Source organism: Canis aureus, chromosome 15 (genome assembly GCF_053574225.1).
Source record: "Canis aureus isolate CA01 chromosome 15, VMU_Caureus_v.1.0, whole genome shotgun sequence".
NCBI classification, from domain to species: domain Eukaryota; kingdom Metazoa; phylum Chordata; class Mammalia; order Carnivora; family Canidae; genus Canis; species Canis aureus.
Window position 1 is genome coordinate 58,970,652 of NC_135625.1, and position 17,393 is coordinate 58,988,044.

General features: G+C 42.1%; 1 protein-coding gene, 1 long non-coding RNA gene and 1 other non-coding gene across 3 annotated transcripts in view; 2 read left to right on the plus strand and 1 right to left on the minus strand.

Moving 5' to 3' along the window:
* The window catches only part of UBN2 (ubinuclein 2), an 87,296-nt gene extending 75,005 nt beyond the window's left edge, over positions 1-12,291 (plus strand). Inside the window, exon 15 of the mRNA XM_077850100.1 lies at positions 9,771-12,291. Within this exon, the coding sequence (XP_077706226.1) occupies positions 9,771-9,809 (39 nt within the window). The 3' untranslated portion in view covers positions 9,810-12,291. The remainder of the gene's footprint in view (positions 1-9,770) is intronic.
* The window catches only part of LOC144284928 (uncharacterized), a 33,304-nt gene extending 15,932 nt beyond the window's left edge, over positions 1-17,372 (minus strand). The window contains exons 1-2 of the long non-coding RNA XR_013353320.1: positions 14,394-17,372; positions 13,307-13,566 (exon numbers count right to left, since the gene is read on the minus strand). This is a non-coding gene — a long non-coding RNA (uncharacterized LOC144284928). The remainder of the gene's footprint in view (positions 1-13,306; positions 13,567-14,393) is intronic.
* TRNAR-CCU (transfer RNA arginine (anticodon CCU)) lies at positions 16,814-16,886 on the plus strand. Its single transcript has one exon. It is a non-coding gene; the product is annotated as a tRNA-Arg (tRNA).
* Positions 17,373-17,393: the final 21 nt, after the last annotated feature.

Here is a 17,393-nt window from a genome sequence, read left to right on the forward strand (position 1 = left end):
GTTGAGCATCTGCCTTCGGCTCAGGGCATGATCCCAGGATCGAGTCCTGCATCGGGCTCCCTGCAAAGAGCCTGCTTCTCCCTCTGGCTATGTCTCTGCCTCTCTGTCTCTGTGTCTCTCATGGATAAATAAATAAATCTTAAAAAAAAAAAAAAAGATAAAGAGTAGAAAAAGAATTCAACTTGAGAACTCTAGGGAGGAAGTAGGGAAAGGATAAAGAGATAGAAAGCAACTTGAAGAAATTGAAGTTTGTCTTTCGTAAGTGTATATGTATATTTGCATAGAAAATGTGAAAAGGGACATAAAACCCCAAAATATGAAGAGTGGCTGTATGATTGCTTATTTTCCCTTTTACTTACATGTATTTTTGGTGCTTTCTCATTAAGATGAACTTTTAAAAGGGATGGTCCTCGTGCATGGGAAGGAAGATAGGCTGCAAGTGCTTTTACTAAAGAACAGCATTTAAGGACAGATTTGCCAAAGCATGTTCTTGGGAAGTAATAGCCCCTAAAGATACCTGTCGTTATTCAACTACACTCAACTACATTGTCACCATATTGTAAATGTGTATCCATATATTAAAGGTGTTATTGGAAGCAAGATTTTTTTTTTTTTTTTTTTGCCCAGTGTGGAGCCCAACACAGGACTTGAACTCATGACCCTGAGATCAAGACCTGAGTGAGCTGAGGTCAAGAATTGGAAGCCCAACCAGCTGAGCCACCCAGGTGCCCCTGTAAGCAAGATATTTTTAAATCTATAATTTCTCCAAGCTTATTTGACATGGAGCGTTTTTTTTTTTTCATGTAATTCCAATTAACAAATTATATAAGGCCTATAAAGCAGCACTTAGCACAGTAACACGTAGCAATACACACTAGTAAGCTTTAGCTCTTAGCAATCAAAGTTCTATTTTATTATTTATTCTGTATTTTATTTTTATTTTTTTGAGAGACAGGGAGAACATGGGGGAATAGGGAGAGGGGGCAGCAGGTTCCCCCTGAGCAGGGAGCCATGTGTGGCTCCATCCCAAGACCCTGGGATTGTGACCTGAGACAAAGGCAGATCCTTAACAGACTGAGCCACCCAGACAGCCCTATTCTATATTTTAGAAAAGGTTCTAAGAAGATACTTGGCTCAAGCAGTTAAGGATTTCAGAATAACCTTTAGAGAGCCAACAAGTAATGATAGAGAAATGAAACCAATCTTCTAGAGTTGAATGAAGGTCAGGTGTCCAGAATGTGGGGTTTTTTAAGAGAGTATAGAAAAATACATGGAGCAGGAAGTATGCTTTACACTGTCCACGTAGGCAGGAAATTGTCTCAGACCTGAGCTTTAGGACAGGACAGTGTTTGCCCATGACATGGGCGCATGGAATAGAAACCACAGATGGAGCACTAAGGCAAAGTTAACAAAATGGTGATGGAGTTATTTTGCTTTTATAAGTTGCTTCTAGGGGGAAAATAGATTGTACAAAGATTTCTGTGCAATCATGTTACAGTCTGAAACAGTCTAATGCCGTGTTAAGATTGGTTAAGTAAGGAAAAATAATATTAAATAAAAAATTTAAAAAATAAGAAATGACCAAGATGTTCAGGCATTAACTTCTCTTTAAGTTATAAGAAATACACAGAGGCACAGGAAAATATATAGGAAGACCTAACGCTGAAAATATAAAGAGTGGTGGTACGAGTGCTTTTTCTCTATCCTTTTACCTAAAAGTATTTTCAACAAACGTGGATGACATGGGAGAGGTTTTTTTGTTTGTTTGTTTTTAAGAAACAAGCAGGTGGACTTGGGTGAAGAAAGAAAGAAAATGGGAAAGATGCTCTTGTCTTATCACTGGGAGAAGGGAAAGGAACAAACTTACTTCTACTCGGATTTACTAGACCCCAAATGTGGATCTGTTTTGGAGGGAAAGATACATAGTTGGTAGAGCATATAACCCTTACTCACAGGGTCATGAGTTAAAGCCCCACATTAGGCATGGAGCCTACTTGATTAAAAAAAAATAAAGATTTTTAGGGGCAAAAGATTATCCTTGCACTTGAAAAAAAAAAAGTACTAAGTACATGAGCCAACATTGAGTGCAAAGCATGTCTTTTGTAGCCATGGTTCCTATTTTCTTTCCTCCGAGTAACCAATGCTACCAATTTCTTCAGTTATAAGTATAAATGTGTACCTGACTCTTTCACATAAATTTAGCATACATACCTTGCTGTACAGTGCCTAGCATTTTTTTTCACTTATCTTAGAGATTATTTCACATCAGTATATGGGGGTCTGATTTGTTCTTTTTGGCAGCTCATAGTATTCCATACTTGTGGTGTCACCACTGTCTATAGTATCTTTTTTTAATTGATGAGCATTTAGATTACTATCACAAGACAAACTGTAACGTCCTGGGTGTGCACATCATGCAGACAGAAGGTCATTTTGGCATAGGGAATAATAATGACCTAATATACTAGATTCGAAAGTCGGTGTCTGGAATCTTTGACACTGCTGCTTAACCAAATAAAGCTTTGAGAAATACTTGAGAAACAGTTCCAAAGAGTTTTGAAAATTAGAAATAAAAGCTGATTCTGGGCGTGCCACAGGTTGAATTACTTTGCAGGTGAGATCGTGAGCTTTTGCGAAGGACAGTGCCCTCTGATGCAGGTAGACTCTGGTATGTCATGAATGTCCTTACCTCAAAAACGATGCTGTTCCCCATCAGTGTGTGCCTTGACATGCCTTGTTTTTTTCTGTCTGTATATTTACATCTTCTGTGACCCTGTGTCTGTCCCTTTACATTTCCCCACTATCTTTTTTCCTAGTAGGTGGCATAGCATGAAGGAGAACAGGCTGACATCAGACAGATGGGTTCCCAAGTCCCCACTATGAAGCTGTGGCACTAATTTAGACAAGATGCTTAGTTCCTTTTAGCCTGTGGCCTTCTTTCTACAGTGATGATACCCAATGGTGGGCATTGTGGTTGAATTAGAGACTAGATGTGGAAAGCACCTAGCATAGTGCCTAGCACATAAGATCTAATTAATGGTGGCTACATTATTCTCTCTCTCTTCTGCCTTTTTTCTTAAGTTCATTTCTTAAATTCATGCCTCCTCTTGCTCTCTCCTAACTTCCCAAACTATAGAGGTAAAGTCGTAGTATAAAAAACAACAGTTGTTTTTTTAAAATCTTTCCTTTTTCTTTTTTTTTTAATACTTAAAGTACCGGAGTGGAAAAACCTCAGAATTCTTTGATCAGAGATACCAAACCGCTGGCTTAAAAAAGTGAAGAGAAACTTCTCTAAAAACTAAAATCTGTTAAAACATTAGAGGGAATCTTTTGGTTCATATAACTGAGTAGTTAAGTGGTAAGCCTGGTGTAGGGAAGCTTTATCCAGTGATCCAATGTCATCATCATCTAACCCTGTCTCTGCACTGACATTCAAAATGTCAGACTTCACAGATGGCCCTCGGATAAAGTCAGGCTCTCAGCCAAATGGCCACTGCAGCTCCAAGCTATATGTGTGTTTTGGATGTAATTTATTTTTGCTTTGTTGGACCTCAAATGCAAAGCAATGCATTAATCATGTACCTCAGTTCATAGCATATGGTCATCATCACTCAGTGCAAGAACTCCCTCACTTTATTATAAATTGTTTCCCTTTCCTTCGTCTCCATTCTCCATACTTCATAAGTACCCACTTAATATGTGCCCTTGCCATGCCTGTATACTTCTAAAATAGTGTTATTATGTGTGTATACAAGTTTAATTTCTGCAAATGGCCTGGGGCTATAAATCTTGCTGTTTCCTACTTTTCTCACTTTTCTTGGATTTGTCCATATTGCTATGTGGACATCCTTTGTTTTGCTAATCAACACATAGTATTCCACTCTATATATCCACCACACTTTACATATCTGTTTCTCTGGGGCTAGATACCTAGATTGCCTCCAATTCCTTAATATTGCAACAAAGGCTATGGATGGTCTTCTGCGAGTTGCTTGTTCGTCTCTGCTCATTATTCAATTACATTTTATCTTTTTGTTGTAGATAATCTCTTACCAGTTTGAGAAGTGTTTGATATTTTAGTCTGTAACATCTCTTTTAATTTTGTCAATGACATCTTATATTGAACAGAAAATCTTATTTTTTTAATAGTCAAATTGCTCTATTTGTCTACATGTATGTGTTGAGGGGTTTGCAAGGAGTTATTTCCCTGCCCTTAAGTCACAAAGATATCCTCCTATACTTTCTTCTATTAACTTTATAGTTTTATGTTTTCTCTATAAGAATTGTGTGTATTGTTCATGTATTGATTTCTGCATACTTTACAGTTGTTGCTTTTATGAATGGTTTGCTATTTTCTATTATATACTCTAATGCTATTTACTGGTATCAAGGAATGCTATTGATTTCCGAAAGTTGAGTTTGTGTTCCACAACTTTGCTAAACTCTCTTATTTAAATAACTCATCTGATTATTTTGTTAACTTTTCAATGGAGATGATCATATAATCATGATGAGAGGGGTGCCTGGCTGGCTCAGTCGGAAGAGCGTGCGACTCTTGATCTCAGGGTTGTGAGTTCGAGTCCCAGACTAGGTGTAGAGACAGCACAAATAAACAAACAAGGAAAAAAAGACAATATAATCTCCCATCCCAATTCTTTCACTTGTGTCTTATTTTAGAACATTAGACTTGACCTTTAATATGATGTTAAACAGGGACGCCTAAGTGGCTCAGTGGTTGAGCGCCTGCCTTTGGCTCAGGGTGTGATCCGGGATTCCCATGCAAGGAGTCCCACATTGGGCTCCTTGCATGGAGCCTGCTTCTCCCACTGCCTGTGTCTCTCATGAATAAATAAATAAAAATCTTTTAAAAAAAATACGATGTTAAACAGTAGGGGTGAAAGCGACATTTTTGTTCCTTATCTCAGTTTTTTCCATTAAGTGTGGTGTTTATTCTAGATTTTTGGTATATTGTTTTTATGAAGTTAAGTAGTTGTCCTAATTTTCTGAGAATGTTGATCATAAGTATGAGTTGGATTATATCAAGTGCTTTCCTCATACACCAATAACATGATCGACACCTCCAGAAAATTTCTTAGAAATGTATTCATAATGTTTCTAATAATCTTTGATGTATCTTTGTTTTCCCCTTTCATTTTGTTTTGTTTATATGCATCACTCCCTTTTTCTTCTACAGTCTTGCCAGTCTTATTCAATCTTCTTCAGTCTTGTTAGTTTTTTAAGGAACCACGAATTTTATTGGGTATATACATGTTCATTATGGTTTTATCTTTTTGATCTATTATTTTATCCACAAATATGTAATGTCCCCCATTTTTCTTTATGATATGTTTTGCCCTAATATTAAGTTTGATATCTGAGGTATCTATATTCTAAATAATATTCTATTGTATGAATATATCACTTTTTTTAGAGATTTTATTTATTTGACAGCACAAGCTGGGAGAGCGGCAGAGGCAGAGGGAGAAGCAGGCTTCCTGCTCAATCCCAGGACCCTGGGATCATGACCTGAGCTGAAGGCAGATGCTTAACCAACTGAGCCACCACCCAGGTGCCCCATATATCACATTTTTATGTATCCATTTATCAGTTGATAGACATAGGCTGTTTGCACATTTTGGATAGCACAAATAATGCTGCTGTGAACATTTTTGTACCATAGTCCCCCCTTACGCAATTGGCATATGTTCCAAGACCCCCAGGGGATGCCTAAAAACCATGCATAGTACTGAACTCTGTATATACTGTGTCTTTTCCTATATATACATACCGATGATAAAGGTTGATTTATAAATGAGGCACAGAAGAGATTATCAATTATAGCTAAAAATAAAATAGAACAATTGTAACAATGTACTATAAGTTATATGAATGTGTTCTCTCTCTAAAATATTGTACTGTACTCACCCTTTTTTTTTTTCTTAAGATTTTATTTATGAGGGCAGCCCGGGGGGCTCAGCGGTTTAGTGCCGTCTTCACCCCAGGGCGTGATCCTGGAGACACGGGATTGAGTCCCGCATCGGGCTCCCTGCATGGGGCCTGCTTTTCCCTCTGTGTCTCTGCCTCTCTCTCTCTCTCTCTCTCTCTCTGTGTTTTTCATGAATAAACAAAATCTTTTTTAAAAATTTCATTTATGAGAGAGAGAAAACACAAGTGGGGCAGGGGGCGGTGGGGCAGAGGGAGAGGGAGAAGCAGGCTCCCTGCTGAACAGGCAGCCTGATCAGGGACTCAATCCCAGGACCCTGAGATCACGACCTGACCCGAAGGTAGACACCCAACAGATTGAGCTACCCAGGCACCCCTGGGCTCACCCTTCTTGTGAGGATATGAAACAATAAAATGCCTACATGAGGAGATGAAGTGAGGTGAATGACAGGCATTATAATGAAGCCTTAGGCTGTTACCCACTTTCTGATGATGTCAGAAGGAAGATCATCTGCTTCCAGACCATGGCTTGACCATGGGTAACTGAATTGCAGATAAGGGGGACTACTGTAAAAGTTTGTGTGGATATATATTTTCACTTCTCTTAGGTATGTACCTAGGTGTGGAACTGCTGGCTCATATGGAAACTCTCTGTTTAACTTTTTGAGGAACCACAAAACTGTTTCCCACCATAGCTGAAACATTTTGCATTTCTACTAGCAATGTAGAAGAGCTTAAATTTCTCTACATCCTTGCCAAAACTTATTTTCCATTTTCTGATGACAGCTATTGCGGTAGGTATAAAGTGATACTCATCCTTTTGATTTGCATTTCCCTAATGACTCATGGTGTTGAGTATCTTTGCATGTGCCTATTAAGTACTTAGTATATTATACTAATATAATTATACTAATAATTATAGTATATGGCTAAGTATATTAACTATAAAAGTACTTCTTAAAGGAGAGTTTCCAAAGAGACTTTGTGTTATAAACTTTCTAAGGCCTTGCATGTCTGAACTTCTCATTTTTGCATCCTCAAATGTATATAATAGTTTAGCTGGATATAATATTCTAAGTTATTTTCCTTCATCACTTAGAAAATATGACTTGATTGCTTTTTTGTCTCTACTGTTTGTTAGAAAAACTAATGTCAAGCTAATTCTTACTCTTTTGTGGACTATCTGCTCCTTCTTTCTAGCTTTTAGGATGTTGTTTTTGTCTTTGATGTTCTTAAATTTTACAATAATGTGTCAAAGTTTTGGTTTTGTTCTGTGCTCTGTCGGAAACCTTTCCAACTTTAATGTTTGAAACTTCTTTTTTTTAAGATTTTATTTATTTATTCATGAGAGACAGAGAGAGAGAGAGAAAGGCAGAGACACAGGCAGAGGGAGAAGCATCCTCCATGCAGGAGGCCTGATGTGGGACTCGATCCCAGGACTCCAGAATTATGCCCTGGGCCAAAGGCAGGCGCAAAACTGCTGAGCCACCCAGGGATCCCCCTAATGTTTGAAACTTCTTATGATTTCTGTAAATATTTTCTTTCCTAAATCCATTTTCTCTCTTTCTGGGACACATATTGTACAGATATATACATTATTATTATTATCATCTCTTAAATGTTTTTTCATATTTTCCATGTCTTTCCAGTACCTCCTGGGAAAACTCTTTCAGCTGGCCTTGATTATTACTCATTTTTCAGCTATGCAGACATTCTTTTTTTTTTTTTTTAAGATTTTATTTATTTATTCATGAGAAACACAGAGAAAGAGAGAGAGAAGCAGAGACACATGCAGAGAAAGAAGCAGGCTCCATGCAAGAAGCCCGATGTGGGATTCAATCTCAGGACTCCAAGATCACACCCTGGGCTGAAGGCAGGCGCTCAACCACTGAGCCACCTAGGTGCCTGCTATGCAGGCACTCTTGTTTTTATCCAATCTCTTGGGTTTATTCACTATTACATAGATAGTACCTAGTATTACCATTTGGTTCTTTTTTTTTTTTTTAATTTTTATTATTTATTTATTCATGAGAGACCGAGAGAGAGAGAGAGAGAGAGAGAGAGGCAGAGACACAGGCAGAGGGAGAAGCAGGCTCCAGCACGGAGCTGAACGTGGGACTCGATCCCGGGTCTCCAGGATTACGCCCTGGGCTGAAAGCAGGTGCTAAACCACTGAGCCACTCAGGGACCCCCTAGTTCTTTATAGCTTCTTGTTTGTTATTATTGTCCTCCTATCTCAGTAAGGATCTTTATTGTGATTATTTTAAGTTCTTGATTTGTCTTATTCCATTCTGGTTCATCTAGTACAGTTTGTTCTAGTTATTGTCTCTTTTGGTGTGACTCTACTCCTCAAATATCTGATTATTTTCACTTGTGAGCTTTTTTTTTTTTTTTTTTTTTTTTAGTTTATGAACAGCTATCTTAGCTGGGGATGTATACTAAGGGGTGAGGCCAAGGTGGTACCCTAGCATGTGCTTCCCAAGAACTGGGTTGGGAGCCTCAAGGGACATTTCCTAAAGGCAAGTCCCAGGCACCAGAGTCAGATCTTGACCCAAACTGTGGATCTAGTCTTTCAGTTATTGTTTTCTGCTAACTTGCTTATAGTGGCTTATTTCTGTATGTTTGGCAATATTTTACTATATATCTCTGTACTTGTAACTTCAGCTATGGGCATTCTTTGAGGCCTAGATTTAAGCTATGTCTCTCTAAAGAGTATTTGAGTTTGCTTCCTCCAGGCTCCTAGGAACATTATCAACCCTGGACCACTTCAAACTATATGTTAGCTTAAGGATTTCAGGGGGGATCCCTGGGTGGCTCAGCAGTTTAGCACCTGCCTTTGGCCCAGAGTGTGATCCTGGAGTCCTGGGATCGAGTCTCACATCAGGCCCCCTGCATAGAGCCTGCTTCTCCCTCTGCCTGTGTCTCTGCCTCTATCTCTCTGTCTCTCATGAATAAATAAATAAATAAAATCTTAAAAAAAATAAAAAAGAATTTCAGGGTCTCAGAGAGAGGATGAATTTCAACCACAAATGAATGTGACTGTTTACTGCTTGTGGTTAGGAACTCTTACAGAAGGCTCTCCACCTTGCTATCCCACCCTGAGCTGAGAGGAAAACAAAGGTCCCAGGGCATCTAGCAGGCTCAGTCCATAGAGCATATGATTCTCAATCTCAGGGTTGTGAGTTCAAGCCCCATGTTGGGTGGGTGTAGAGAGTACTTAAGAAATAAAATATTTAAAAAAATACACAAAAATGGAAAAGTCTCTCCTTAGTGAGGTCAGGGATATCATTTTCATTCCCACCAATGAGGTCAATTTTGGGGGTTCCATTTTTTTTAAAGATTTTATTTATTTATTCATGAGAGACAGACAGAGAGAGAGAGAAAGAGGCAGAGACACAGGCAGAGGGAGAAGCAGGTTCCATGCAGGGAGCCTGATGTGGGACTTGATCCCAGGACTCTAGGATCACACTCTGGGCTGAAGGCAGGCACTAAACCTCTGAGCCACTTGGGCTGCCCATATGGTGTTTTATATTGAGAGACTTCTCTGCACATCCAATTTTTCATAATGTCAAAAACAAAAGTCCTATATTTATTTTGTATAAAACATCAATATGCACATATTAATTTTATATAAAATTATAATTAATATATGCTATTTAGTATTTAATTCTATATTAACTGTACATTTACAGGCCGGTTCATAAGTCAGACTATTGCATGTCACCCCCGGTGCATCAGGTGTCCTGATGAAAGGACAGGCGTTCCATGAGGAGCAAGGGTTGGCAATGGTAACTTCATTTACTAAAATAGGACTCTTTCTGTGTCAGTTTCACCAGAAACCCCAAAGGCTGAGAACAAAACAATAGGCACCAAGTCTGTCCACATCCGAAAGGGAGGCGGTGCTAGATCACCTGTGCACCCCACGCTAAAAGATTGTGAAGTGGATCCTGGGAAGCACTAGCTCAGTCCTGGGAAGGATTAGCTGGGCCTCCACCTCAGCCTATGTAAGAGAATGTGAGAGGATTTCTTTGGAAGTAGTTGTCACTACTCTGGATGTTTCCTATCCTCCAAGCAGGATGGGGTGGGGGTGTCTCCTCTTTGCCTCTTGCTAAATGAGGGGGCACTTTAAGAGGATCATTTAAAGAGCTTGACACATCCTGCAGAGTCTGATGGACACACAGACCGGCGTCTGACTCACTCCTAAAAGCCTAAAGACAAACTGTTGGGTGGCTAGCTCCTGGAGAAGGCCGAAGTGGAGAGAAGGCTGCGTTGGGAATGGCTTGCCTGCCCAAAGTTCCTGAGTTCCTGTGGGCCTGATGGTGGCTCTCAAGAAAGGGAGCCAGGTTTGGTGATTTTAAGAAGGGAACGCCTGGAGGGAAGAGATGACACCAGTGGCGGGGAGGCTGCTGGTGACGAAGGGGCTGGGGTGGAATCCGGAGTCACCAGAGAAGGCATGGCCTACAGGGCCACTGCAGGTGTGAGATGCCCCGAGGATGGACGGAGTCTTGAGAAGCCATGAGAAAGCACATGTGAGCAAAGCAGCCCTGAACTCTGCTACCCCCAGAGAACCCTTAGCACCCACGTACAACTGTGCTGCTCGAGGAAGGAGAGCAGGCTCAGAACGGCAGCAAGTAGTGTTTGAGGTAGTGTGTGAGGAATCAAAATGGCCCTGACCATGACCCCTGCTCTCCCTCAGGTTGCCAGGCTGGGGGAGGGGAAAAGTTTGATGTTCATGGACATTGGAGGTTTGAATAGATCACTGGATGAGACTTGTCACCACTCAGGAAAAGAGACTATTTCTGAAACGAGGAGGAGGAGGATGATAACTCTTCAACCTGGTTGTTACACGGCAGAGACTGGAAAGGCCAGAACTCTTGTCCGGGCAGGAGGAAAAACAAAGCATTACAGCAGGTTGGCAGGGGCACTCGAGAGAAACCACACGGCTTCCTGTTTATCCCTTGCCAGTCTAGCTTGTTCTACAAACAGGTTGCATTTGAGGAGGTGAAGGGACCAGGGAGACGGAGAGGTGGGCTGTGTCTCGGCCTCCGACAGTCACAGCCAACCACAGGGAGAAGTTCTACTGGGTGAAGTTTGGAGTTTTAATGTTCTACAGGCTGGACTTTTTTTTAAAACCAAAGAAAAAAAAAAGGCTAATTGTCCTGTTATCTCTTGGAATAGCTGTGTGAACCACCCACGACTCCCTGCCAGAGAGGAAGAGCTCGGCCAGGAGGCTCCCAGCCGCCGCTGCTCTCTGCCAGCGCGGAGCAAGTCGCCTTGCTTGTCAAGGGTCACATCTACTTCTGAGTATCACAATGTGCTGCAGTTTATATGCTACAGGATACGGTCAGTTAGGTTAATTTGATTAAAAGTATTACCTTTCAATAGAAGAAAACTACTATGTAATGCAAAGTAGCCACGAAAATCCTGTAAACCACAGAGACCGAGTGATCAGCTTGTTGGAAAGTATTTCAAGACTTGTCAAACTTCAGAATTAATCGTTATTTTTCTTTTACAAGCAGCAAGTGTTTCTTAATTGCTCTCCTTCTCTGTGATGACAGAGGCTCATCAGCAGGATTGCCGCTGTGAGGCCTACAGTCTGGCTTTCCAACAGCCAGCACTCATTTGCACAGCCCTCTGTGCTACTGTCCGCGTTACAGGGCTCAGAATTATGGAGACTATATCTCCCAGACCCCTTTGCTCTCAAGGTTCTGGATGAGCTTTCTTTCTGCCCGTGTATGCATGTGAGATTTTGTAGGTGGGAGGAAAAAGTGGTATTTTTTTCTCTAGCAAAATGGGTAGGTCAGGGCAGACTTAACGTCCTGCCCTCGCCTCTGGGTGATCTGTGAGCCCCCGTCTCAGTACTCAGCGCAACTCTGATCAGCAGTGGGGGTCACTTTTGTGACCTAGGCGACAGCCCCAACCTCCTAGTAACTGCTAATAACTGCTGAACCTTGGTGGCAACTTGCCCCAGACTCCTGCAGTCCTTCAAATTGTGGCCCATAGCATCTCAATGCCCGACACTCAATTCCTGTTCGCTTGGAAGGCCTGCAGTGGGTTCTTATTTGTTGACTGACCCCGGATGGTCACAGCCCCTACCTAGCTGGTATTGTGAAAGAAATAATGGGTCCCTTTAAGTTCAAAGGAATTTTTTTAAAGCTATAAATGAGTCATCAACTGCCTTTTTAAAAGAAACTCATGAAGAGAGAACTTTGAAAATCAATCTTTAGAAATATTTATCACTATGTGATTCTGTTGCTCCAAATAATGTGTTAAACCAAGATTTTCAAAATACTGAAACGTACCAAATTACATTGCTTTCAATAAAATAATCATCTTTCTTTACTGAAATTAGCCCTTTTTTTTTACTGTTAGTAAATAAAATAATTTTCCAAATATTGTATATTTTAAAAATCCTTTTAACTCTATTCTGTGCATGTTTTTAATGTATGTACTACATTGATTCTGCAGTACATGTATGTAGTTTTAAAATAAATACAAATACTTAAGGGGGAGGCACAATCAAAAAAGTTTACAGGGGCACCTGGCTGGCTCAGTCAGTGAGTTCAAGCCCCATGTTGGGTATAGAGTTTAAGTAAATAATAAAATAACCCTTATTTAAAAAATTATAATCATTGCTTTTGGACACATACCTACAGCATCATAACTGATGGAAGCCAGTGCCTACACATGTATATTCTCTCAGATACACCCTCTTTCATTAGTCCCATCAAAACTCTCCCAGATTCCCATGACTGGCCACATAGCCAAGTCACTGCTGTAGTTGCAGAGTTAAGATTGAACCTTCTGAGTCTGTTCCCACAGTTTCTCTGGGCATGGAAAACTGATTCCAGAACTCCTCGTTTTCCCTCAAAGGCTCAAAGGACAGAATGGTGGCATCACAATGGTTGGGGAATGGAGGTTGGGTCTCTCAACATATGTATAAAAAGGTATGGGCACTGTTCTACCCCAACATGTGTGTACACATAAGCTCAAGATGCTGGATCCCTCACATCACTGGAGTCCCTGCTCAAACGTCACCAAATCAGTAAGGACATCCCTAAATGCATTATTAAGCAGCAGGTTCCTATCTGCTGCCTCCAGCTTTACTTTTCTCCATAACACTCATCATCATTTGATAAATTTTACATTTTATTTGATTATTGTCTGTCTAGAATGGAAACTTCATGAATATAGAAGTTTTCCATATTCCACTTGCTTTTACTTCCCTAGCATCTAGTAGAGTGCCTGACTCAATGCAGATGCTCAATAAAAATTCACTGAATGATAATATATTTGCTTTCCCAGACACTCTTGACCAATACATAGGAATATGACCCAGGTCACGCTAATTAGAAGTACTCACCTCAGAAAGTGACTCCTGGGTAAAGACTTAATCCATTCTGGCACAAGGAAAAGCAGAGAAACCACTGGTATTAGCCAGTGTCCTGGAGCAAGAGCTCTGGTGCTGGTCCCAGCTCCTGTCTACTGTCATTGTACCAGCCTTGCAAGTTCTTAGCAGTTGTGCCTCATGGTGTTTTCACTGGCTCATTCTGGAGCATGATTTTGGGTCAGGTTTTCATCTGTATAGCTTCTAAGTCTGGTCTCTGGCCTTACCAGGAAATTCTGAAAATCACCCATTATCTTTTTATCTTTTTAATAAAAATCCATTTTCTGCTATAACTTACAAAATGAAAAAAAAAAAAAAAGCTTTGGAGTTAGATTGCCTGGAGCCAAATACCAGTTAATAATGTTGATTAAACCATGAAAGTATTCTGAGATTGTTCCCCATTTGTAAGTGGTTAAAATCAGAGTACTAACTCATAGGATTATGGTTAAGGTCAAGCGAGACATTGCCTGTAAAGTGCTCTGGACATAGTTCACATACTTGCAATCCTATGTTATATAAGGGCCAACAGAAGTGTTTTGTTTGATAAACTGTTTTTAACTTGATTGCTAACATTTGAAAGTTAGGACATTTCATAAAAATGCCAGATTTACAATTATTGAAAAATCAGCAGCCCTGGCAGTACCGGGACCGTATTCCTACTTTGCAACAATGGGACTGAGCTGAAAATGTCTAGCCCCTTTGCAAGAGGTAGGAACCCACCTGGCCCGATTCACTCTTGTATTACCTGCCTTGTCTCTGCTGTAGAGTTTTTTGAGTTTGTAGCCCTGCAACTAGGAACATGAAGATTTTCTAAAGCTGCAAAATTGAGAAATTTGGCCAAATGGTCTCTACGAACTTTTTCAGACTGATTTGCTATTTTGTTGCTGTGAAATAATTCCAAAGCTTAGTGGAATTATTTTCAAAACACAGCCATCTTATTGTTGTTAATGATTCTTTGGGTTAACTGGGTTTAGCTGGGCAATTCTCTGCTCCATCTGATGTTGGCAGAGGCTGGTCATCTGGAAGTGCCACTGGATTAGGACATTCAAGATGGTTTACTCACTAGGTTGGCCATCTGTCAGCAGAGAGCTCACTTGGGGCCAACTCCATACTCCTCCTTAGGCCTTGGGGTTTTCACACATGGTAGCTAGGTAAGAAGCAGGAAGTGAAAGTTGTCAGTTTTAAGGCCTGGTCTTCTACAAACAGTCCAGAATGTCACTTCTGCTATATTGGTCAAAGCTAGTCACAAGACCAGCTCAGATTCAAGAGGTGGAAGGGTGGGTGGGATGAGAAATGAGCTTCTTGATGTAAGGAGCAACAAATGCACGAGCCAACTTTGGAGACTAGTGGCTAGGTACAGCTAACATTTCATGATCATTTCTTTCTTCTTCTTCTTCTTCTTTTTTTTTTATATTCTTTTTATTTATTCTTGAGAGAGAGAGAGAGAGAGAGAGGCAGAGACACAAGCAGAGGGAGCAGGCTCCATGCAGGGAGCCCGACATGGGTCTCGATCCTGCGTCTCCAGGATCACGCCCTGGGCTGAAGGCGCGTTAAACCACTGAGTCACCCGGGCTGCCCCCATTTATTCCTTCTTAATGTAAGAATGACTTAGAGAAGAAGAAAACAGCTTCTTGGCCATTCAGAATTCAGAATTATTATTCTGTACTACAATATATCAAGTGATCCAACACCTAATTCCAATACATTCTCCCACTTCCTCAGTGCTGGCTTAAATTTGTTACATCCTTGATAGCTCCTTAAACAAATTTATATTGTTAAATAACAAAAGTTCAGCTGGCTATATTTGAAACATTGAATTGGTTTTGTTCACCAAGTCATGACTTGGGAAGCATCCCATCTAGCAAGTATAAGAGAGCTTCAAAGGGCTACATAAAGAGAGGTTTCTAAAGGTAGAAATAGTTGAAAAAAGTAAATTATTGGCTAAGGAACCCATTGTTTTAAGCAATGCTGCCTTCCTGAAGGGAACAGAAGGGGCCCATCAGGAAATTTCCTAGTGTTGACCAGGACGTTTCCATACCCCCTGGTTATAGGTTCCATTTCTGGAGGGGTCATAACTGAAAGTCAGGCTAGGTGTTAATTCTTGGTTTACTGACTTGGGACCTTAACCTAAGTGAGGCCATTTTTGCCCGCGGTTTTCTCCTTAACAGTATCAACAAAAGAATAACTGATAACATTCTCAACGCCTAATACAGATGTGCCTTTTAAAATCAGATACTTGGGAGTTACCGGGTTGATCGATATTTTATGAGTGTCACAAGGAGAGACTCATTCATTCACATCAAGCCATTCTAGTCTGGTTTCCTCTGATGTCGATCCCGGGAGTGTCGGGGTTCCAGCCAGACTGTGAGCCAGCTACCTCCAAGTGGTGACCCGGCTGGGACCCCGGGGCAGGGGGCCGTCCAGAGTGGGAATTCTGGCTCCCGGGGAAGACGAAGGAGCGCAGACTCAGGTACTTTACTTGCAAAAGGTACGGTTAACATGTAATGAGCCTTTTTAACTTTGCCCTGCGGACCACAAAGGCCTGGAGCAGTGCGGGGCCTAGACTTCCCGAGGAAGCCGGAAGCCCAAGAGGTAAACAGGGATACGAATACCAACGGCTACCAACGGCTAGGCTTCGGGCTGCGGGGGCAGGAGCGGAGGAGACAGTGGGAGAGGCTGGGCCGGTGGCGCGGAGGGCGAGAGGCAGCGGCAGCGCGAGGCCGGCGGTCACGACAGCCGGCGGCCGAGCAGTCTCAGGGGCGAGGGCCGCCTCTCCGACGTCCTGGCCTAGGAGCTAAGGCCGCGGACACCCAGAAGCCACTCGTCCAATTCACGCAACCAGGCTCAGATCCAGAAAAAGAGCTTCTGGTTATTCCTAATGAACTAATTCCCAGGGAAATAAACAATAACTCCCCGCCGTCCCGGGCTTATCGATGACCCGGCAATTCACAACACAAGGTCCACGTCTCCAGGCCGCCATTGGCTCCGCGGAAACGGTCTCAGCTCTTCAACCGGAAACAGAAAACTGACCGAGGCGGACGCCCCCTAAAGGCGGCTGGAGGCAAGCGAAATCCGGGCAGCCGCGACCCCGGAAGGGGCAGGCTGCTTCCGGTAACGGTCCGACGCTGCAGAAGCTCCGAGGGCGAGTCTCCGAGACGCGGCCAGTGTTCCCGGCGCGCTCCGCTCCGCGACACCGCAGGCCCACGTTTGCGCAGGCGCGGGGGTTACCGGGCAGGCACACGCGTACGCAAACCCGTGCGCGCTCCCGTTCTCCGTCCGGCGCATCGGTGCTGTTTCGAGGGTAAAGCCTTTGGAGCCGGAACGCGGACTCTTGTCCTCTGAACTACAACTCCCAGCATGCCTCACCCCTCATATTGGTACTAGGTGTGGTGTCTCAGGATAGGTTAAAAGGAGGTCTAAGTGACGGTGACGTACCAAAGGGAAAAAAATTGAATACGTTGCTGGAGCGCCTCGCTCACAGGAGCCCCAGTGGCCTAATGGATAAGGCATTGGCCTCCTAAGCCAGGGATTGTGGGTTCGAGTCCCATCTGGGGTGGTCTCGTTTTCTTTTTCACCCCCGCATTGAAAATGACTTTTTCCGTTCTTAAAGAACTATACAGAAATATGCGAACTTAATTTTACTTTTTAAAAATAGGAAGTGTATGTGTGGTTTTCCTAGGTGTTGGACTACAGTGGGAGAGAAGAAGAAACTGCATTTCCTTCTTCCGAGTCGTGCAGTGCCGTACGACTTCTGGGAAGTATTCTGAATTCCGCTGTCCTCTCTAGATACCAAAAGGTTATCTTTCGCCTTCTGTTTCAAACCAACAGCCATTCCCACAGGCTCACTTATTCTCGAGACTCAGCGGTCAGCTAATGACGTTTCAAATGACGCAGTCAGCAAAGAACCCCCTTTCCCCTCAGCTCGGCCTTGTTCTCAGACTTTCTTAAGGACCTGGGGCATTGCTTACACTCGGCTTTCGTTTGCTTCTCTCTCAACTCCTTAGGGCGCCGCTCGGCGTTTGATTAGTAAGGCTCCGCAGAGACGGGAAGTGAGCTATTCCAT